At 59.6% G+C, this 23,094-nt stretch overlaps 1 protein-coding gene across 1 annotated transcript; it reads left to right on the plus strand.

Moving 5' to 3' along the window:
- The first annotated feature begins 118 nt into the window (after window positions 1-118).
- MAST3 (microtubule associated serine/threonine kinase 3) lies at window positions 119-21,848 on the plus strand. Its single transcript, XM_074163699.1, has 28 exons — window positions 119-318; window positions 809-898; window positions 9,536-9,624; window positions 9,864-9,936; window positions 10,114-10,134; window positions 11,208-11,286; window positions 11,885-12,042; window positions 13,709-13,784; window positions 14,173-14,382; window positions 14,464-14,565; window positions 14,831-14,963; window positions 15,475-15,542; window positions 15,937-16,022; window positions 16,164-16,372; window positions 16,505-16,643; window positions 16,876-17,008; window positions 17,119-17,284; window positions 17,572-17,673; window positions 17,931-18,053; window positions 18,391-18,500; window positions 18,643-18,788; window positions 18,959-19,191; window positions 19,302-19,502; window positions 19,586-19,812; window positions 19,937-20,059; window positions 20,183-20,319; window positions 20,535-20,716; window positions 20,827-21,848. Exons 1-28 carry the CDS (start codon window positions 272-274, stop codon window positions 21,846-21,848), a joined length of 4,485 nt encoding a protein of 1,494 aa, XP_074019800.1. The 5' UTR covers window positions 119-271.
- The last annotated feature ends 1,246 nt before the right edge of the window (window positions 21,849-23,094 follow it).

Genomic DNA, 23,094 nt, shown 5'->3' on the forward strand with positions numbered 1-23,094 from the left:
CCGGCACATCCCGGGAGCGGTAGGGATCGGGGCTGCCCCTGGACCGGGATGGGTGAACCGGGAGTCCGGGGGCTGCCGTTCCGTGCCGAGCCGAGCCTTGCCGTGCCGCAGGGGCGGGCCCGGGCCCGGTGGACAGAGCAGGGAGCCCCGGCGGGGCCGCCGCTGCCGCCCGCCCGCCCGCGGGAGCCGCCCAACGCGGGGGCAGCCGGTGCGGCGGCGGCGCCGGGAGCCGGGAGCCGGGAGCGGGGAGCGGGGCGGCGGCGGCGGCGGCATGAAGTCGCGGCGGGACAGGCTGAAGATCCCTTCGCTGACCTTGGAGTGAGTCGGGGTCGGGGCGGAACGCGCCGGTACCGGCCCCGGGGGCGGGCGGCGGCGCCCCGGAGCATCCCATCCTCCCGGAGCAGCCCCCTCCCGCTGCACCCCCCATCCCGGTCCACCCCCATCCCGATGTATCCCCACCTTCGGGCTACAGGTCCCAGCCCTCCCTCCTGCATCCACAGCCCCGGACAACCCCCCCCTCCCGGTGACATCCTCCGGTAGCACCAGACCAACCGGTGTCTTCCCCCCCGCAGTGTCCCTGCTGTCCCCTGCGCTCCCCCTCCAGCTCTGCCCCGCTCCCTTCTCCCCACCCTGCACGGCCCCCCCACCCCATGTCTCCCCTCCAGCCTTTGCCCCCTCTGCTCTTGATTCCTGGCCCCCTCCAGACCCCCCAGCCCGACCGGGGGGGGGGCTGTGCCATCGGGGTGCCGTGCCACCAGGATGCCCACTGGCACCCACTGACGTCGCGCCGGCACGTCTTGCCTTGCAGCTTGTCTCCGAGCAGCCAGAGCCCGACGCTGCTGAGCCCCTGCAGCCCCTGCAGCCCCTGCAGCCCCTTACTAACCCTGCACCCCTGGAGGTAAGACACCCCCCCCCCCCCCATACCCTCCCCAGGCACCGCGGCCACCAGCTTCAAGGGAAGGGGAGGGAGAGGTGGAGAATGGGGCAGGAAGGTGGGTCCCCCCCACCGGGGATGCCCTGGGGGGGTCCCAAAAATGGCGCTGTCTTTTGTGGGGCACGAGGGGCAACGTGGCCATGGTCTGTCCCCAGCCTTGTGCACCCCAAAAGCGGCCTGGCCGTGGCAGTGGGCTCTGTCGCTGCTGCTGACCAGTCTGTTTTGGGGAGCCCTGGTGGGAATGCCATCGTGCTAGCTCAAGCTCAGGCTCCGAGCATCCTTGTTTTTTGGGGGAAATCGCCTCAAAATCAGAGACCATGATGGGAGAAGAGTGGGGAGTGGGGATGGTGCCTTCATCCCACCCAGGAAACATCCCTCGCCGCCTTTTCTGCTCCGCCGTGGGGGAAAAAGAAGGGGGGAGGGGGGGGCGCGGGCTACTCTGGGGGAGGGCGCCCTCCACCCAAAATGCCACCAGCCCTTTGTGGTGCCCCACTGGGTGCTCCCATGGTGAACACGGGTGACCAGACCCTGCGGTGCGTGCCAGCCGCGCTCTGCCCCGGGAACAAGGTGCAGCGGGGTGTGCTGTCACCCGGCAGTCACGCCCGGGCCCTGTGACCCACGGCACCCACGGGGCAGAGCTTACAGCCTGCCTGGCACCCATGGGTGACGCCGGGTGTCTCCGTCCGTCTGCTGGGGAGAGCGGCTGACGCCGGGCGAGAGGGAACGGGCAGGAGCCCTGCCGCTGCTCAGCAACCGGCAGAGCCATTTGTTGCAGGCAGGAGCCAGGGTGCTGCCTGCGCTCTGCCTGCACGCGGGGGTCCCTGCCTGCCACGCTCCCCCGCCCCCCCCACCCTGGCTGGCCACCCCTTGCCCGCAGCACGTGGCAAAAAACAAGCGCGGCCGTGTGGTTGCTCAGCCAAGACCTCGGGGAGGGCATTTTTGGGGTGCTCATGATGGGGATGAGGATGGGGATGAGGACGGGCGGTCTGGCAGCACCCCTGGGTGCCTCCATGTGTTGGCATCTCGCGGTCGCCGGGCAGGAGGCGAGGGGAAGCGCGGCGCTGCCCTTTCACCACGCTGAAACCCTCCCCAGACCCACCAGCATCGGGATTTTTGGCCGTGGCGCTGGCCGGCTGCCACCCGGTGAGCGCGGCGATGCCATCCCACGCGGCTCAGGAGGCTCCGCCAGCCCCAGCGTGCCACCGCCCCGGGGTTTTGTCATCTGCCTGAAGGAGGATGGATGTCACCGGGTCTTTGCTGGGGATCTCCCCGATTAAAGGTGAAAGCCGGTGTGGGAGGGAGGTGGCGGGGTGGGTGCCCGTGGGGTGCTGCTGGGCAGGTGCCCCTCCGAGCACGGTGTCCTGTGGGTGGGCAGGGTGCTGTTAGGGGACCGTTCCCCCCATGGGAGACCCAGGTTTTGGGGTCACCCCTCCTGACTTGGGGGGTTGGTAGAGATTTATACCCCCCCCCCTAATGCACAAGCAGTGGATGCTGCATCTCCATGGTAATATTGACCCCATTTTGGGGTGCTGCCCTATCTCTATAGCAACCCCCCAAGCCCCCATTTTTGGGTGATGCCCCGTCTCTATGGCAACCCCTAACCCCCATTTTGGGGTGCTGCCCCCTCTCCATGGAAACCCTGACTCCATTTTGGGGTGCTGCCCCATCTCCACAGTAACCCTGACCCCATTTTGGGGTGCTGTCCCATGTCCATGGAAATCCTGACTCCATTTTGGGGTGATACCCCATCTTTATGGTAACCGTGGCCCCATTTTGGGGTGCTGTCCCATCTCCATGGAAACCCTGACTCCATTTTGGGGTGCTGCCCCATCTCCACGGTAACCCTCACCCCATTTTAGGGTGATACCCTATCTCTATGGTAACCGTGGCCCCATTTTGGGGTGCTGCCCCATTTCCACAGAAACTTTGACTCCATTTTGGGGTGCTGCCCCATCTCCACAGTAACCCTGACCCCATTTTGGGGTGCTGTCCCATGTCCATGGAAACCCTGACCCCATTTTGGGGTGCTGCCCCATCTCCACGGTAACCCTCACCCCATTTTAGGGTGATACCCTATCTCTATAGTAACCATGGCCCCATTTTGGGGTGCTGTCCCATTTCCACAGAAACCTTGACTCCATTTTGGGGTGCTAGCCCCATCTCCATGGAAACCCTGACCCCATTTTGGGGTGATACCCTATCTCTATGGTAACCGTGGCCCCATTTTGGGGTGCTGTCCCATGTCCATGGAAATCCTGACTCCATTTTGGGGTGCTAGCCCCATGTCCATGGAAACCCTGACTCCATTTTGGGGTGCTAGCCCCATCTCCATGGAAACCCTGACCCCATTTTGGGGTGATACCCCATCTTTATGGTAACCGTGGCCTCATTTTGGGGTGCTGCCCCATCTCCACGGTAACCCCGGCCCTATTTCGGGGCGCTGCCTCGTTTCTATGGTAACCCCTTCCCCCCCCCCATTCCCCTTCCCTCTCTTTTGGGGGTGCTACCCCCGTCTCCATGGAAACCCCGACCCCATTTTGGGGCGCTGCCCGTTTCCATGGTAACCCGGGCGCCGCCGGGCGGGAAGGGGCGGGCGGCGGCGGGAGGCGGCGGCGGCAGGAGCCCGGCCCCGGTCCCGCTCCCAGCCCCCGGCGCGGTCCCGGCCCCGCGCGGCGCCGCTCGGCCCCGCCGGTGGATACGGCCGGGCCCCGGGGGGGGGGGGGGGGAACCGAGCCGCCCGCGATGTCGGACCCGAGCTGCTGGGGAGCCGTCCCGCCCGGTTACCGGGGCCAGCGGGCCGCCGGCGCCCTGCTCCAGCGCTCCAAGAGGTACCGGCCGGGACGGGGGGGGGGGGGGGGGGGGGGGGGTCCGGCGGGCGAGGGTTGGGGGGGAAACCATGCACCGGGGTGCGTGGTTTTGGGGAGGGGGCTTTGTACAGGGGGGGGAAGCACCCCGGGTTGGGGGGCTGGGCAGCGGGGGTGCACTCCGGAGTGCATGGTTGGGGGGGGGGGGAGAGGGGAGTGTCTGTGATTTGCACCGAGGGGTTCACCGGGGTGGGTGTTTTGGGGGGGGTTTGCACCGGGGAGGGGGGGGGGGTCACACCGGGTTGGAGGGCTGTGCACCAAGGAAGTGGGGGGGGTTGGGAGAGGGAGGGAGCTTGCACCGAGGGGGAGCACCCCTGTTTGGGAGGCTGAGCACTGGGGGAGCATGGTCTGTGGAGGTCTTTGCACTCGGGGGGGTAGCACCCTGGGTTGGGGGGCTGGGCACCGGAGGAGCACCCCAGGGTGCATAGTTTGGGGAGGAGGGGGCTTTGCACCAAAGGGTACAGCGGGGTGTGTGGTTTTGGGGGGGGTGTGCATCAGGGGGGTACACCGAGGTGCTTGTGTTGGGTGGGGATGACACATGTATGGGGGGGTGAGCACCGGTGTGCGTGGGTTGGAGGGAGGTCTTTGCACTGGGGGGGGGGGCACACATGAGTGTATGGGTTTGGGGGGGGGACTTTGCACCAGGGGTCCATCCTGGGGTGCGTGGTTTGGGGGGGGGGGGTCTGTGCACTGTGGGGTGCACACAGAGACGTGTGTGGTTGGGGGGGGGGGAGGCTGTGCACTGTAGGTGCATCTTTTTGGGGGGTGCTGTGCACTGAGGGTGCATCCTCAGAGCCCCGAGGTCAGCGGGATGGGGTGGGCTGTGCACTGGGGGGGGGGGGGGGGTTGTTGGTTGGGAGCCAAGTGCCATGGGGGGTGCAGGGCTTAGGGTCCCAGGGCACTAGGGAGTGTATGGTTTGGGGTGCTGTGCACCAGTCCTGGGGGGGGCGGTGTGTGGGTTGGGGCTCTTTGCAGCAGAGTGCATGTTTGGGGGGGGAGGGTGTCTTACATGCAAAAGGGGGGAAATACCCCTGCAAGCCCCCTGTTCCAAGGTGGGCATTACACCGATGAGACATGTCCTGAGCCAGGGTGAGGGTCCCCAGGGTGGCAGGGGGGTGGGAAGGGGCCCCGTCCTTTGCAGCCAGCCTTGGGCAGGACTATGGGGGGCAAACGGGGGGGGCAAAGGGCTCACACACCCTTCAGCAGTGGGGCAGGGGCAGTGTTGGGGGCTGCAGCATAAACGGGGTGCTGGGGGGGCTACCCCAGCTCTCTGTCTGCAACACCAGGCTTGGCGCAGGCAAGTAGGTGGGACGTGTCCCTAAGGAGGGGGACAGGCAGCACTGCCAGCCCTGGGAGAGGTGCAATGAGCCCCCACTGAGCGCCCCCCAGGTGCGGGCAGTGAAGGCTGGCACCTCCATCCTGCAGATTTGGGGTGCTGTAGCCGACCCAGACATAAAACCCTTCCACGACTTCATATAAAAAAGGTGTTTAAGACAGCGCGGAGGCAGAGGGGAGATATTCCCTTTGTGAATGTCTTTTAATATTACTGTGGGCTGGCAACAAAGCGACACGGTTGCTTAGCAAATGAATCCATCCAGCGCCGATCCCAGCCCCGGGAAGGCACGTGCTTCACCTGGGCTGCGGGAATTATGGCTGCCGGCACACGAGGACGGGCGAGGGGGACCCTTAATAAATAAGAAAAGGCCTTGGATGGGGTTTTCCAACCTGGGGTGGCTGAGCTGGGGAGGGCCCTGGGAGAGATGTGTAATTGGAGTGATGATCTAAGCAGTCGTCTGTCTCCAGCTGAGCGTGATGAAGCTGTAATTCTCATGAAGGGCAGAGGATTTGCTCTTCTTTCATCGCTATTCCTAGAATCCACGGCGAGAACCGGTCTGGCCTATTTTACGGCGGGCAGAAAGCATATGGCGTTATTTAGTGGGATTAAGAGGTCTGAGAGATCCTAATTTCCCGCGGGGGGATGCGGAGGTGGCCGGAGCGGGGCAGGATGGCCGGTGGTTCGGTGGCTGACGGGGCTCTTCTCCTCCGTGGATGCTGCGTGTGGCTGTTCACACCTCGCACACCGCGGGAAAACGTGCCAGCAGAGGTGACAGGTACCGTTTCCTACCCACTGATGGGAAACTGCGGCACGGGGATGTGTGGGGATGCGTCCCAGGGTGCGGGGCAGTTTCTTTAGGCTGTTTTCTTGTAGAATTACCCCGCAGTTCCCTGCGAGGATTTGGGATTTCGCTCTTGGGAGGTGCCCGGCACATTGCTCCGTGCTCCAGGGTGGGTTAATAAGAGCATCCGTAGCACCAGGCTTTTGGCTGGGGTGCGATGAGGAGCCAGAGCGGCTCCTCGGAGCGATGCCGGGTGCCTGCTTGGGGTTGTGAAGATGTGGTGGGGTTGTGCGTGGCCCGTGCCAGGCAGCGTGGTGCATTTCACCATCCAGACCCTGGTCCCCAGCCTCCCCCATCCCCGGAGGCAGCCGAGTTCAGCGCCGTCACGAGTCACGGAGAAGAAATGTCATGGAGAAACTTGGGATGCCGCTGCTTGATTCAGCGGGTTTGGATGTCAAACACAAACTTATCGCTCTGGAAACCGATTTTTCCAGGATGCGGTGATCCGTGGCACTTCCCAAATCTCCGGGCATGTGAGCGCCGCGTGCATGTTTGGGGAATATGGAGGAAAAATGTTGTCCCCAGCCGCACGAAGGAGGGAGCCGGGAGTGCCAGCTCGTGCTCTACATCACGGAACCGGGAGCGGAGCCGCCTGCGTGTACTTTGAGACTGCTCCCGCTCCCTTATCAGCCTGGTCCTGCCCTCACGCTGCTCCCTGAACTCGCTTTGCCCCAAACCGCCAGCTTTTCTACCCGGTTATTCACCCGCTGGCGGTGCCCAGCACCAGGCTGGCATCTGATGGACCATGCTCTGCAGTCCTGGGAAGTTTTAGGGGTCGGATCCTGCAGGAGAGGAGCGGGATGCTGCGTCCCTCCGCACGTTTCCCAGTAATGCTCCTGCCATCGACCGGGTGGGCTAGTGTGACCCTTGGTGTGGCACGGTGCGGACTCCTTGCCACCCAACACCGCTTGCCAGGATCCTGGTTTAGAGCCATTTGTGGTTTAGAGACATCAGTGTTGGGCTGGGCAGACAGGTCCTGCCCTTCCCGCAGCTCCGAGGAGGCAGCCTGCGGGAAACGGCCAGATTTTGCTCCATCTCCTGCCCGTGGACACCCTGGCCATGCCGTGCCCGGGCTGCGTGCTGGTGCAGGTGGTGGGAGGTGCCGGTTCCTCCTGGCGGGCAGCCTCGGGATGGGTGACACATTATTTTGCTCCAAGGCTTTGGGGTCACATCGGCTGTCACGCACTTTCCACGTCCTTTGAAATAAGTGCTGGATGGCAACGGCAGGGCTGAGGCAGCGCGGGAGATGCTGACGGCGATTTTCCACTCCATTTTTGGTACCAAGTGTGCAATTAGGTGATGGAGGCGGAGAGGGCAGCAGCCCTAGCTCCTGCCTTCAGGGCTTGGCAGCTCCTCTCTGCCCCGAGCCTGGTTTCTAGCCCGAGGTTTCCGTGCCGTGAAGAGATGGGAACCAGCTGTAGGTGATGCATCAGGCGAAGGGGGGTTAAAGTGGCGCAAGATGGTTGCGGAGCCGAGGGTGGAGCGCGCGGAAACAGGAAACGACGGCCTCCCTCTGTGTCACCATTACTGGAACTTGCTTCGTTAAAGGTTTGTTTTCACTTCCAAAATGAAACCGAGCAAGCAGGGGCGAGCCCCTCGTCCCCTGGGATGTCCCCTCCCTGCAAGATGTCCCCGTGTGTACCCTGATCCCTGCAGCGGGTGAAGAAACACCAAAGCTGGCTGCTTTTTGCAGCCCTCCTGGCTAATAGACCTGGGCTTGTGCCGTTCCGGTGGCGGAGCGGGTTTGCTTGCCGTGCCTCGGTTTCCCATCCGGCAGGCAGAGCCGGCGGCGGCAGAGGCTGTGGTTTGCTCTTACCCCCGCGGTGGGTGCTGGGCTGTGAGTTTGCAGCTGTGGGTGCTGCAATTGGTGTTCAAGCCTGCGTTTAAGCAAGAAAAGCAACCGGAGGGGCCAGGCAGGGGTGAATTTTCAGGGGGGAGAAGATTTCTGCCTCCCCCACGGCATCACGGCTCAGCTTCGTTGCGGAGCGTGGGGCTCCGAGCCCTCTGAAGCTGCCGCAGCTCAGAGCGGTCAGAGGGTGCATGTCCCAGGGGGACACCCAGGGACCCCCCATCCTGGGTGCAGGGAGGGTGCAGCCGGCAGAGGAAGGGTTCGGGGGGCCCCCAAGCACCCTCCCCAGTCACCAGCTTGGCCAAGATGTTCAGTCTCGAGCGGAAGAGTTGGGGCTCTTGGTTTTAGGGTGGGAGCAGGAGGAGCCCGGCGGTGGGGGGGATGCCAGCGGGAGGTGACGGGGTGCTGGGTGTCGCCTGTGGAGCTCTGACGATGCCCGAGTTGCTCCGGCCACGTGTCACCACGTACACGGCGGTGGCCGCAGGGACCGCGTGTTGCCAAGCACCATCCTTTGCTTCTGTTCTGGGAATCTGGGGAGAATCTCTTCGCCCCGCGTTCACCCTTTTGATTTTACGGGTGTATCTGGCCACGGCATGATGTTAAACGATGTCCTTTAATTAGTGACATCCGTGCAGGTTCCTGTTCCCAGCCTGGCGAGGAAATTCAGCGTCGCCTTTGCAGAATTTGCAGCCCGAGGAAGCGCAGACAGAGGAAGGGGAAGGTTGTCCTCGTGCTCACACACCAGCCAGCACCAGCTTCTGCTCTGGGCTGTGGATATCTGCAGTTCCCTCTTGGCAGGGGGAAAGAGAACTTAAATGAGCTCATCATATTTTAAACGGGGTTAAAACGGGCTGCCTACGGCAGGATTGGGGCTGCAGCATCCCTGTGGGCCGGTGGGCTGCTTGAGGCTTGCACCCTCTCGCAAGGGGCTTAGAGGAGGGCTGGAAGGGAAGGAGAAAGGAAATTCCTGCAAGAAGGATTGAAATCTTGTGAGTTGGGAGGGTGGGAATGGAGATGGCGATACAGAGACCCGGTGCTTGCGGATGTGGCCTTTCGGTTGTTCCAGAGGAGCTCTGCGGGCTGCCGGGACGGGGTACCTGGGTGGGAATTTTGGGGTGTTTGGGGTGTCGGCGTGGACCTGTGCATGGTGTGGGTTTTCATCCTGGTGCCGGTGCCTGTAGGTTCCTCCTGCGGCTGAGCCAGGTCTGCTGGGGCATCGCAAATGCCCAGCGAGACCCCAAAGTCTCAGGGGGTCCTCGGGGACCAACTGTCCTCCCTGCTGTGACATGGGGACCCCCAAGTGTATGGAGGTTTATAGGAACTGGGGGCATTTTCCATGCAATGGAGCGGGTCGGGCTGTGGCCAGTTAGCATTTCCATCACTTCCTCCTTTTACATCCCTTTTTCTATTCCTGCCCTCGGCACGTTGCCCGAGGGGCCGCCAGCCTCTGCCCTCCCCAGCGAGCCAAAACCAGAAGTGGGACCTCAACGAGACAGTTTGTCGTTAAAAATAACCCCGTCAGCCCGTTTCCAGCAGCGTTGAACCAGGGACAGATCTTCCCTGTGGCAGGAGATCCATGATCGATGGGGTGACAGCAGCCATGTCCCCTGGCACAGGGCATCACGTACAAGCGGATCCATTCATGCCCAAGCCCGTTCAGCCCTGTCTGTCTTTTGCTTCCCCAAATTAATTCCCTCTTTTTCTTCCTCAGTTGCCGGAGCAGCAATAGGAAGAGCTTAGTGGTGGGCACCCCCTCTCCGACCCTCTCGCGGCCTCTCTCCCCACTCTCCGTGCCGACAGGTAAGGGGTGTCCCAGGAGACGGGTTGAGCATCTCCCAAATTTACCTGAATATTTTGGAGGGTAACCTTTCTGCTTCTGCAGCACCTTCTTAGCAGCAGGGGGCTGGGTGCCTTTTCCAGGAGGGAATAGCTTGGGATGCGATTTGCCCCCTCTTTCCCCTGAAGGAGCAGCCCACGGCACCCCGGGCATCACACTGGGGTGGGTATTGGGGTGACTTTTCCCCCCTTTCTCCCTGCAGCCGGGAGCAGTCCCTTGGACAGCCCACGCAACTTCTCCGCCAGCACCTCCATCAACTTCCCCTTCGCTCGCAGGTGAGCTCCCGGCCCCACTCCCAGACTATTAACGTTCGCTAATAATGATAATCCACCAGCCAGGATGGTTCTGTTGATCTCAAGTGATTTGTTGTGATTTGTTCTGCTATTCTTTCTCCCTGATTTTCCATCTGGTGTTGTTTGCTCTGCGGTGACCGGTGCCTCCCACCACCCCAGCCATGCTCCTCGGACTGACAGGCGAGTACCGGGCACGGGCTGGGGCTGCTCTGCATCGGCACGGCCCTTCTTCATATCTATTCCAGGGTGGGAGTTATTGCTCTGGGACCAGGCTCCCTGCAGCTCTGGGAGCAGAAATATCCCTATTTCCATCACACCATCCCCGGCCATGAGCTCAGCCCTAGCTCGGACCTGCTCCGAGCACTCCTGGTGGATGCCCAGCAGATATCCAGGGATGGATGCCCAGCAGATATTCAGGGATGGAGGCTCAGCTGGGTCCCTGCAGAAGCAGATCTTACTGCATCCCCTCCCCAGCCTGTGCTGCTCGAGCCAAAATCCCGTTTAACTAATTAACTAATTGTACACATGAGGGCGGATGGCTGATTTTAACCCATCGATCATCACACGGAAAAAAGCTGGAGGCTTACGGATGGTTTTCACGCTTGTAACGGAGCAGAAAGCCAAACCAGGGGTTTGTGAGCCCGCCGGCAGCGAGGGCACACCGTGGTGCCGGTGCCGGATCCAGCCTCAGCTCCGCACGGGAAACGGCAGCGGGAGGTGAAGGGCCTCCTCTTGACCTGGACATTGCCCCGTCCATTAGAGACGTCTCCAAGAGGAAGCATTCGCCTACGTATGAGCGTTTGCCTTCCTGTTTATAACCGGGCTCTGCTCCACGGCGCCTGTTGTGTCAAGACGGGTCTTTAGGAATCCCGATTTCTCATAGAACAGAGTCCCAGAAGGCTGAATTTTGCTCTAATTAAAAATCAGGTTCTTGTGTCATCTTTTTTTTTTTGTTGTTGTTGTTTCTTTTCTCTCTGAAGCGGATCCACCACCCAGCCGAGCTGCAGTGCTGTCCCTTCATGGGGACCCTGGTCGCTGTCACTGTCCCCATGGACACTTGCAGAACAGTCCCCCTCACCTGCAAACCCCTCTTATTTCACCCAATTCCAGTCTATTCTGAAAATAGGTTTTAGGGCTTTATTATTCAAGCCAAACCCGCATCCTCTTCCCTGTTCTCACTGCTCTGATGCTATTTATTTGCATATAGATGTTGTTATTTTTCCTGTATGTGACCGGCTCGTTTGCACTCGCAGGGCTGATGGCAGAAGGTGGTCACTGGCTTCGCTACCCTCCTCTGGCTATGGGACCAACACCCCCAGCTCCACTGTCTCGGTAACGTTTGCTTTCTCATGGCAGCAGGCGAGAAGAACCCAACTCCCTTGATTTTTGGTGAAAAAAATCCCAAGCCCCACGGCACTGGTTCCTGGGCAGCCCATTCCTAGAGGGCCATGTGCTTTAGCTGTGTCGTGCTTTCCAAATGTGCTTTTAAGAAAGGCACAGAGCCCAGCGAGTGGCTTACAGCATCCCTGGGCGTTACAGCATCCCATCCCTGGGTGTTACAGCATCCCTGGGGGTTAGAGCATCCCACCCCTGGGGGTTACAGTATCACTGTGTGTCACGGATTGGGTGTTCACGGGCACATCCCAACCATGAAGGGGAATGGCCAGGCAGGAGCACCTGGGATGCTGCGGGTACAAAGGATGAGGCTCCCTTGGGCAGTTTGGGGTGGGAATGGGCAGTGCAGACCTCCCTGGGCTGGCCTTCGCATCCATATTTCCCATTACCAAGCATGGAGCATGCCGCCCATCAGTGTTTCCAGCCTCCTAAGAGGTTCTGAGGACTATTTTCCTCATGGACTTGCTGGTTTCCACCCCACTGCCGGGAAGCACGGATCCACCTCCTGATCCCCCGCCTCTCCCTTTCTTCCCAGTCGTCTTCGTCCTCCCAGGAGCGCCTGCACCAGCTGCCGTACCAGCCCACCCCCGATGAGCTGCATTTCCTTTCTAAGCATTTCCGCAGTACGGAGAGCGTCACGGACGAGGAGGGGCGGCACTCGCCCTGCCTGCGCCCACGATCCAGGAGCCTCAGGTAGGGCACCCACTGTCGGGGGGAGCACCCACGGCGCTGCCGGGATGGTGCACTGGGTGCCAGCACATCCAGCCCATCCTCTGCCCTCTCGTGAGATGTTCCTGGGACATCCTGGTCCTGCTAAGCCCATCCCAAGGTGTTCCCCAATATGGGTTTTCCCCTCGCAGGGGAGTGGAGAAGCTATGGCTCGAGGTTGTAGATGCCCCATCCCTGGAAACATTCAAGCTTAGGTTGGACAGGGCTTTGAGCAACCTGATCTAGTTGTAGATGTCCCTGCTCATGGCAGGAGGGTTGGTTCTAGATGGCCTTTAAAGGTCCCTTCCAACCCAAACCATTCCATGAGTCTATGTCCCCAAGCTCTGTGATTTTGGGCATTAGGGTCTGGTTCTCAGCATCTTCTCGGCTGTTGGGATGTGGCATTGCTCTTCTGGCAGCAGGTGACACCTGAGAGTGAGGTTTGCTGGGGCTGAAGCTGGAGAAAGTGGGGTTCGTTCTAAAATAGTTGGTTTGCAGCTTCTTGCTCAATTGTCTCAATGGTTTTGGTGGAGAGAAGGGGACCATCGAGCAGAAGCCCCAGCGGTGTGAAAAATCCTGGTTTTGGGCTTGGGTTGGGAAACATCACCCGTATTTGCTGGGGCTGAGCATGAGCCTGGCCTTTGCCTCTGCAAAGAAAAAGGAGTGTAGAGGGACAGGCACTTGTGGGATGGAGAGAGGAAAATTTGGGGAGACCATGAAGCTGGTGGCCGTAGCATCGTGCTGACCCTATAGACCTGCCAAGCTCCACGTTGCTGCTCCAAGAGTGTGTCCCACACAAGGAGCTGGTCACATTTCCACTTTTCCAGCACTGGGAACTCGTGCTTTTTACAGGGGATGTTTCAGTTAAATCCTTTTTTCCCTCTGGAAAAGCTCCCAACCCTCTTTGCACCGGAGGCAGAGCCGTAGCCTTGTGTGTTGCCGGCTGAAATTTCATTAAAATCAGATTAATTATCTAACAAGGGTTTTGCAGGTGGTGAGGTTTTCACCGAGGAGATGCCAGCTCTGCGGTCGGCACGGCACGGCAGAGGCTGAGCCAGGGGCTGGGCTGGGGGTGGCAGCGAGTGGTTTGGGTCTGGTTTTAATCATTATATTTATTAAATAGTGGTTAACGAGTTGCTGGCTGCTCCTGCGACTTGCTTTGCATAACAGGATCACCAGGCAGGGACCTGAGGGAGGCAATGTTGGGTGAGGGTAAGATAGAAACCTTGGTTAATGAAGGTCCCTGCATCCACCATGGGGTTCGGTTGGGGCTTCTTTGCTGGTGAGCTGCAAAAAGGGCGATGACAGTGAGAAATTGTGGGATCCAGAGGAAGGAAAGGATAAGCTCACTCTCCAAAGCCAAGTTGACTGGTGCACCAGCCTCTCAGCTCTGGATTTTCAAGAGATACCTGGGTTTGCGGGAGGTTAACCTTCCCTGAACCGGGCCCCAGGGACATCCCGAGCCACACGCGGTGGGAAGGGTGCTGCTGGAAGTGCTGGCCCAAGGCTGATGACTCCACTCAGATGACCTTTAACTGCTTGGGACTGAGAGTTAGGAGGAGGGAACAAATTGCTTTCCAGGGGTAGTAGCTATTTACATAGATGTAAATGACTTGGACTTCGTAACACAACTGGCTTCCTCCCTCCGCAGCCCTGGACGGACGAGTGGAACGTTTGATAACGAGGTTGTGATGATGAACCATGTCTACAAGGAGCGGTTCCCCAAGGTAACTGCTAGGACTGGGGAGGACAAGCATGTTAGTCTCTCTGCAGCATCCTGGCAGCATCTTCTTCAGCACAACCTCTCCTCCGTGCTGGAATATAAAATGCATGGGTAGACACTGGGGGGAGTGTGTTGAGGACGCTGGAAAAGTGGTAATGAACCAAGGACGTAGGGACCTGCGGGTCTGCATCCTCACATATGCAGGCAATGGTCTCTGGAGACTTTGGTGGAGCTTTTCCAGCCTGCTGGAAGCTGGGTACCGGGTGGGGCCATGATGTGCACGTGGCTGTTGGAGCTGCAGGAGGTGGTAGCATGAGATCCTGGCTGGCCAAACCCAACACATGGTATGGAGGCACGTGTTCTCGGGCATCACCATCCATTCTGCCTTGCAGGCCACGGCCCAAATGGAAGAGCGTCTGCAGGACACCATCACAAACTTCTCTCCAAGCAGCACTCTGCCGCTGGCAGACGGGGTGCTGGGTTTCATCCACCACCAGATCATCGAGCTGGCCCGCGACTGCCTGGCAAAGTCCCAGGGAGCTCTCATCACCTCCCGCTACTTCATGGAGCTGCAGGAGAAACTTGAGAAGATGCTCCGAGATGTGAGTATGGGGCAATTCCCTGCCTGGTGCCATCTCCTGAGGCCACCGATAGACATCTGGCTTCTATCTCCTCTCTGGCAGGCTCAGGAGCGTTCGGAGAGTGAGGAGGTGAAGTTCATTGACCAACTGGTGAGGAAGCTGCTGATCATCATCTCCCGTCCTGCTCGGCTTCTGGAGTGCCTGGTAAGACACAGCAGCTCCTGATGTTTCTTGTCTTTCATGGTCTGTGCCTGCTTGGAGAAGAGGCAAAGCCTTTATTTTTTTCCATCAACCCTTCACATGGGGAATGATGGGGGAATGATGCTAGAAACAGGAGAAGAGCGTTTAGCTTTCTCCTGCAAGCATCCAGAGCCTGTCTCCAATTACAGGTGTCACCTGCAAGGCTTAGAGGAAAGGCTTAACTCTGCAAGGTCTTGCTCCTCAACTGTGCTTGGTTTTCCCCATCCAGGAGTTTGACCCAGAGGAGTTTTACCATCTCCTGGAAGCTGCAGAAGGACACGCCAAAGTTGGCCAGGGAATAAAGACCGATATTCCCCGCTACATCATCAGCCAACTGGGTCTCGTCAAGGACCCTCTGGAGGGTAGGGAACCGCGTGGGTTTGTGGCCCCGAGGTCTGCAGTGGGATGTGGACACCCAGTTTGGCCGCTGGCGAGCACGAATGAGCACTGGGAGGTGGCAGGGGGACCGACAGAGCTGAGCTGGTGTCATGGGGTGGGTCACAGCAGGACCAGGACAGTGTCCAAGTCTCCTGACCAGCCCCACATCCCTCCTTATTGCTCCCAACGTGTTCATCAAAGTAGATTAAGCTCAAGAACGCTTAATCCATAGGAAGCCACAGCCTGGGGAGGGGGGGACCATAATCCCTAAAGAACAGGGGAATGACTATGGAAAAAAGAGAATTATATAAATGTTTAACCTCATGTTGAACCTCTTAACGCCGTGACCTGAATTTCTCCATATGATAGCACGAGCAAAGTGTGTGGCTAAATCCCCGCGGGATCTCCGAGTTGGGAGGGAGAGCGGTTGGGAGGGGGCGTATTTTGGTGGGAGTTGAGCATGAAGAAGGTGAAAAAAATGCCTGCCTTCTACAGAAATGGTCCAGCTGGATCACTTTGACAGCGGGAACACCATCACGCCGGAGAATGACGATGCCTGTGAGGTGAGCATGGTCCTACCTGCGTGTCCCACCTGATGCCTCCAGGTTCATCCTGCCTGACCCCACACCAAAGCTCCTTGCAGCAGCTCCTCTGCTGTCTTAGGCTGAGAGACATTAATTCGGGTTGTCCCCAATGGTGACCGCTGTATTCAGGTATAATATCTCACAGTCCCTCATCTCGCCTCTTAAGCGGACAGAGCTGAGAGTGGACTCTTGATCTGCAGAGCATCTTGGCCTTCTGGTCTGGGGTTTGTGGCTGGAGAGGGCTCAGGGAGGGATGTCCTCTGGCAGCAAGGAGTAATCGGGGGTGATACATGATGGTGCTTGGTGAATTCCTGCCTGCACTCAGAGCACTGGCCTGCCAGAAAATGTTAAAAACCTTCTGTGTTTTCTTCAGAGCCAGCCTTTGACCGCCGCTCCTCGGAGGAAGCCCTGCGAGGGGGACTTTGAGACCATCAAGCTGATCAGCAACGGGGCTTACGGGTGAGTTGGGAAGTTCCTAACGTTTGTCTCCATCTGTAAGTGTCTCCAAAGTCCTTCCCATCTTAGCCCCACGGTGCTGCGTGGTTGGTCCTTGTGGTTGGAGGACATGTTTTGAGGTCCAGCCATTTTGCTCTCCTCTAGGGCCGTGTACCTGGTGAGGCACAGGGAGACGCGGCAGCGCTTTGCCTTGAAGAAAATCAACAAGCAGAACCTCATCCTGAGGAACCAGATCCAGCAAGTGTTTGTGGAGAGGGACATCCTCACCTTTGCGGAGAACCCCTTCGTGGTCAGCATGTTCTGCTCCTTCGAGACGAAGCGACACCTCTGCATGGTGATGGAGTATGTGGAAGGTGAGAATGGGATTCAGGGCTGGAGGGAGGGGTGGCATTATCAATGTCTGAGTATGGAAGGCACCACCTGGACGTCTTGTGACGCTCTTCTCTGAGCCCTCCCTGTGCTCAGGAGAACCCATGTCCCCACAGGGGGGGATTGTGCCACACTGCTGAAGAACATGGGCCCACTGCCTGTTGACATGGCGAAGATGTACTTCGCCGAGACCGTTCTCGCACTGGAGTATCTCCACAACTATGGCATCGTCCACCGGGACCTCAAACCCGACAAGTGAGGACATGGGTCAGGTCTGAGGAAGGACAGGGTTGGGTTTGGATGGGGAAGGGAGAGGGACTGATCCAAGCCAAGAGGATAAGGCAGAATGAGGTCATGGTTTTCGGTGCCCAAAGACCTGCTTCTGTGCCGTTGCACCAGGCCCAGAGGTCTTGGGGTCCTGCTGGTCCTGCTCAGGTCTCCCTAGAAGCAAATGGCATTGTTGCAAGGCATCTGTCTTCTCTTGCAGTTTACTCATCACCTCCATGGGCCACATAAAGCTGACAGACTTTGGTCTGTCAAAGATCGGCTTGATGAACATGACCACAAACCTCTATGAAGGTCACATGGAGAAGGACACTCGGGAGTTCATGGACAAGCAGGTACAAGGTCCTGCCCTGCTTGACCGATCTGCCATCACTGGGGACCAGGGTAGCCTCGGGACCTGTTGCAGAAGTTGTTGCAGAGGTGTCAGCCACTGCTTCCCACGCAGGTGTGTGGCACTCCCGAGTACATCGCCCCAGAAGTCATCCTCATACAGGGCTATGGGAAGCCTGTTGACTGGTGGGCCATGGGCATCATCCTCTATGAGTTCCTGGTGGGCTGCGTCCCCTTCTTCGGAGACACCCCTGAGGAGCTCTTCGGCCAGGTCATCAGTGGTGAGTGTCGGTGGCAACTTTGCTCCTCAGTTCACTCTTTCCAGCAGTCATGGCTTGTCCTTAACACACGGAGAGCTTCATTCCTTCATTTCATACTCGGTTGCACGGCGAGGAAGCTCCTCAAGCTTTGATTTCCTGGTTTGGAAGGATCCTTTCATCCGCTGCAGCTCCTGGGGGACTTTCCTCTCGCCCAGAAGTGACTTTTCCTGTGACCTCTCATCATTGCAGCCCCCATTGTGTCCAAACTCTTCCAGCCACTCCAAACTCCTTTTCCTTTTTCCTTGCAGATGAAATTATGTGGCCGGAAGGGGATGAGGCTCTTCCTGCGGATGCCCAGGACCTTATCACGCGGTTGCTGAGACAGAGTCCCCTCGAGCGCTTGGGCACCGGTATGTGGTGGTGGGGCAGCCCCCCTAATTCATGTCAAGCCATTTGCTGAAACCAAAGCGTTGTCCTGCCGCGTTGAGGGTGCTCGGAGGAGGTCCTCAGCTCCGGGGTTCAACCTGGGAAGGCTGCACAGGGCTCTGGTCCATCCTGTTTTAAGCCATTTTCTCTGCACGGAGGAGAGACCGTGCCATTTGGGATGGGAGCAGGAGCATCCCGGATCCTGCCCCATCCCCTTGACGTGGGATTTTCTGCCTGGCAGGGGGTGCGCACGAGGTGAAGCACCATTCCTTCTTCCTCCACCTGGACTGGAACGGGCTGCTGCGGCAGAAGGCCGAGTTCATCCCTCAGCTGGAATCTGAGGACGACACCAGCTACTTCGACAGTGAGGCCAAATCCATCCCCTTCCCACTCTCCCCCCCGCCAGCCCGTTATCCCAGCTGCAGGTCGGATGATCCCGCGGGAGATGAAAACCTCCTGGGTGAAGTTAGTGGCTTTATAACCGAAGTCACGAAACAGATGCAAACCTGTTTCCAGGCTGCTCAGCTTTACCAAAAGCCTTACTTTCTCACCCCAAAACTCTCCTGGGATTTGGGACCGGGCTGTCAGCCACAAATACAGCTCCCGGTGGGCACAGGTCCCACCGGAGCTCCACGGGCAGGCAGGACAGGGTGTGTTGCAGGCAGGGTGACAGCCCTGCCTGCTCTGGCTCTCGCTTGCAGCTCGCTCCGAGAGGTACCGCCACTTGGATTCCGAGGATGAAGAAACGAACGATGAGGAATCCTCCGTGGAGATCGGGCAGTTCTCCTCCTGCTCCCATCGCTTCAGCAAGGTGCTCCAGCCCTTCCTCCGGCATCCGAAATGATGGATGCTATGGCCAGGATGGTTGTGCCAAGCATTGGTGTCCTGGCTGATGCCGGAATCCCTGGATTCCCAAATTCCTGCTCCTTGCTGACGGCTCCTCTCCTCCTCAGGTGTACAGCAGCTCCGAATTCCTGGCAGCTCACTCCAACCTCAGCCTCTCGTCGTCCGACCGGAGTCACAGCGAGGACAAAGAGGAGCGATGGGACAGGCACTCGGGAGATGAGGAGAGGAGCCGGCTGGCGGGCACTGAGCCCCGGTGCGTGGTGAGACGGGGGATGCAGCGCTGGTGTGGGCTCGTGCCAGCACCGAGGGCTTGTGCCAGCACCGAGGCATCGGTGGGACATGTCCTGGGGTGCCACAGCAGCTCGGTGCCATCCCCCTCGCCTATTTTTGCTTATCCCGAGCCCTCCTCCTCTCCCCCCACAGCCTCCGCTCCTGGACATCCTGCAGCTCCACACCATACACCTCCCGGCACGAGCGAAGCCACAGCCCTGCCGCGCTGCCCAGCACCTACAGCCTGGACACCATGCCCAAGTTTGCCTTCTCCTCGGAGGATGAAAGCCCTTGCGTGGCGTCCTCCAAGCCAGAGAGACCCAAGTTTGTGCTGGGAGACCCCGATGCGGGGACCAGCAGCGCGGTGAAGCCGTCGGCGTTATCCGGTGCGTAGGCTGCAGGCACTAGGTGGGATGCTCCGGAATCAGCCAGGATCCCGCGTGGTGTGGGGTGGCTTTTCCACGTCCCCAAACTCTCCTTCCTTCCCTCTGCACAGCCGATCTCGTCAGCCTGAACCGTATCCGCCTCCGGAGCAACAGCACCGGCACCAAAAACTCGGCTCCCCGGGGCCTGGAGCCGGGCAAGAACCGTCGGCTGAGTAGCCAGAAGGACGTGCCGGACAGGCAGAGAGCCTCGCAGGGTGGCCGTGTCCCCAAATCTGCCTCCGTCTCAGCCCTGTCCCTCATCATCACATCAGGTCCGTGTGCCGCGCGGTTTATCCTGCCGGATGGCGGCTGCCGCATGGTTTTCCCGGGCTGAGCCGACTTCTCCCGCTTGCAGATGACTTTGGTGGTGGCACCTTGATGAGCCCCATCTCCCCCCACTCCCTCTCATCCAACCCCTCTTCCCGCGACTCCTCCCCGAGCCGAGACTCATCCCTCGCCATCGCCAGCCTGCGGCCCCCCATCATCATCCACAGCTCGGGAAAGAAGTACGGCTTCACCCTGAGAGCCATCCGCGTCTACATGGGGGACAGCGACGTCTATACCGTCCACCATATGGTCTGGGTAGGTGGCCTGGGCTCCACATGAGGAGGGACTAGCAGTGCTGGACACCACTTTTCCCAATGGGAAAACCCCAGGGGGAAACTTAGGTTTGTATCCGAATAAAACCTTGGTCTTTCGACTGCAGAGCGTGGAAGAGGGGAGCCCAGCGCAGGAAGCGGGGCTGAGAGCGGGTGATCTCATCACACATGTGAACGGCGAATCGGTGCTGGGTTTAGTTCACCGGGACGTCGTCGAGCTGCTGCTGAAGGTGGGTGACCAGCACCGGTACACCGGTCTTGTGGCTCCCCGGCATCGCCTCCACCGACAGCCGAGGCGGGAGCCGGTTGGGATCTGGTGCTTGGGCTGCAGTGACTGATTTTCTGCCCCTCAGAGCGGGAATAAAGTGGCCCTGCGGACCACCGCCCTGGAGAACACCTCCATTAAAATCGGCCCCGCTCGGAAAAACAGCTCCAAGACGAGGATGGCACGAAGGAGTAAGAAGAGCAGGAAAAGGGACGGCCAGGACAGGTGGGTAGAACCGGGGTGGGATAAAATGCCATTTGTCCCAGTGCGTGCCTTACTGGGAGGGGATGCTCTCACTCTGCCATATTGGGGCGTCCAGCGGGGTCCAGTCCTGCTGGACAGACTCACGGCCACCAGCTTTAAGGAGAAGTTGAGACTTTTCCTTTCCCCACTACCTTTGTCGTTCGTGTCCCTCCCCCCCTCCCCCCTCCCCCTACCAGGAGAAAATGCCTTTTCAAGAAGATCTCCAAGCAGTCCTCGGTCCTGCACACCAGCCGCAGCTTCTCCTCCGGTCTCCATCACTCGCTCTCCTCCAGCGAGAGCCTCCCGGAGTCCCCCACGCACAGCCTGTCCCCGGGTCCCACAACGCCCTGCCGCAGCCCCGCTCCCGATCTCCCCCCAGGTACCCCAACCCCTTGCTGGGGGGCGGGGGGAGATATTTGCTGCGGGCAGGGCGGGGATGCCCCGTGTCCCCCCATCCCTCGCGGTGACCTCTTTCTCTTTGTGCGGCAGATGCTGTGTCCCCGCAGAGCACCTCTCCTTCCTCCAGCACCCCAACGTCACCCGCCGGCCACGTGCGCCCCAGCTCCCTGCACGGGCTGGCGCCCAAACTGGGGGGGCAACGCTACAAAGTGGGACGGCGCAAATCCACCAGCAGCATCCCCCCCTCGCCCCTGGCCTGCACCCCTTCCTCCACCCAGCGCCCGCCTTCTCCCCAGCGCTCCCCATCCCCGCTCCCGGGGTACCCCAAAACCCCCCATTCCTTCCAGGGCAAGACCCTGTCCCCCCCCACCATCGTCCGGCAGAGCTCGCGACCCCGCAGCGCCGACTGCCCCCGCTCCCCCCTCCTCAAGCGCGTCCAGTCGGCCGAGAAGATCGTCACCGTCCTGGCAGAGAAGAAAACCACCGGCGGCCGCAAGCTGGGGCTGGAGATGGCTGTGATGGACGGGGAGGCCATCGGGGAGGGCGAAGCGTTGGCGTACCCCGGGGAGCACGGTTATCACCCCGCCAGCTCCCGGTTGGGGGAGAGGCACGACCGGGACCAGGAGATGGTGGTCATGCGGCGCTTGAACCTCTCCGAGCGCCGGGACTCCTTCAAGAAGCAAGAAGCGGTTCAAGAAGTGAGTTTTGATGAACCGGAGCCGGCAAACGAAGACGGCGGGAAGAGTGAAGCCAGGCAGGGCATGGCTCTCTGGTGCGGCGGCACGGAGCCGAAGCCAAAGCCCAGCCAGGTCCCACAGATCGCGGTGCAGGGCTCCGAGAGCGACGAGCAGGAGCCGGCGGTGGCCGAGTGGGAATGCCAGGGCTCCTACCCCATCGGCAATGCCGAGCCGCCGGACGGCAGCATCTCCTCGCCGCGGTGGGATGGCTACGAGCATCGGGACCGTGGCTCCCGGCAGCACTGGAACTGCGGGGAGAGAGCAACCAGCCACCGGCAACCACCGCGGGTGCCGCCGGCACGGGGCCAGGAGTCGGTGGGTGCTCAGCTCCCGGCACCCCGGGGGGGCACGTGGAGCGGGGCCGAGCACGCCTGAGCCCCATGGCGGTTCCAGGTCCCCATGGCATCCCACCACCTCCCAAAAAAACCCATCCCACCCGGCATAGCCGTGAGAGAAACGTCCCCAGAGCCATTTTGGACATCGGCGCTGGCCGGGCTGGCTGCGCCCCGGCACTTCCACCAACAACCCCCCCCCCCCCAAGGCTTTTTGTACTCCCCCGAAAGATGCTCATATTTTTATAGAGACGTGGGAGCTTTTCCGGTGGCGGCGTTTGCCCGGCAGGGCCCCGACCTTTGTGTATAGAAAGGACTCGATGGAAATATTCGTTAATTAATTTATTACTTTTTATAAGCTAAACGGGCAGTGCAGGACCGTCGCAGGGTCCCTGGGGGGGTCCCAGGCTTTTCCATGAGGACATGCTGTTTTCTAACCTTGCGAAGGCCCACTGGCTTTTCCTCACTTTTAAACTTTAGTTTTAGCTGGAAACACCCCAAAATTTTGAAGAAACCCCTGTTGGGGGGGATAATTGTAATCCTAAAAACTTTACAAAAAAAACCATCCCAAACCCACAGCAACACCCCCCCCCTTCCCCCCAAACGCTGACAGCCCAAGCTGGGAAGCATATGGGTAGTTATATACGCATGCGGTTCATCGTACGATGATGCGCGTGCTTCATTTTATAAGCACAGAGCAGATGTAAAGGTTTTAATTCTTTTATTCGGAGCCTTTTGGAGCCACCCGGCTCCATCGGCCCTTCCCTGCGGCGTCAGCAGTCGGATGCGGATATTAACAGGATTTTTAGGGCCGGTTTTTGCTCTTTGCGTTTCTTCTGCCACCACATCCCGTGGTGTTCGTTGGTCGGTGCGTATGGACATCCATAGAAAGCCAGTATTTCTTTTTTTTAAAAAAAAAAAAAACAAAACCACAAAAGAACCCAGTGAGCGCCTGTGCTGCTTCTCCTTCATTTGTAATTTGGAAATTTCACCCTCTTTCCCCCCCCCCCCCGCATCGCTTTTTATCCAACAAACTCTGGCTCAACCCAGCATTTTCCCCGTTTCTACTGTTTTCTATGATATAAACGTTTCCATTTGATGATGCATGTACTGGCTTCCCCCCCCACCCCCCTGCCACAGTTTGCCTCCCCGGTGCTTTGAGCACCGTGCTGGCAATGGGGGGGGACACACCATCCCTGGTTTGCCACCCCCGCTGCCATCGGGTATCACCGTGCCACCGCCAAGGGGCACGTTTTCCTACCCCAAAGCAGCCGGCGGATTTTTTGGCT

The sequence above is a fragment of the Numenius arquata genome, chromosome 25 (genome assembly GCF_964106895.1).
Source record: "Numenius arquata chromosome 25, bNumArq3.hap1.1, whole genome shotgun sequence".
Taxonomy (NCBI): domain Eukaryota; kingdom Metazoa; phylum Chordata; class Aves; order Charadriiformes; family Scolopacidae; genus Numenius; species Numenius arquata.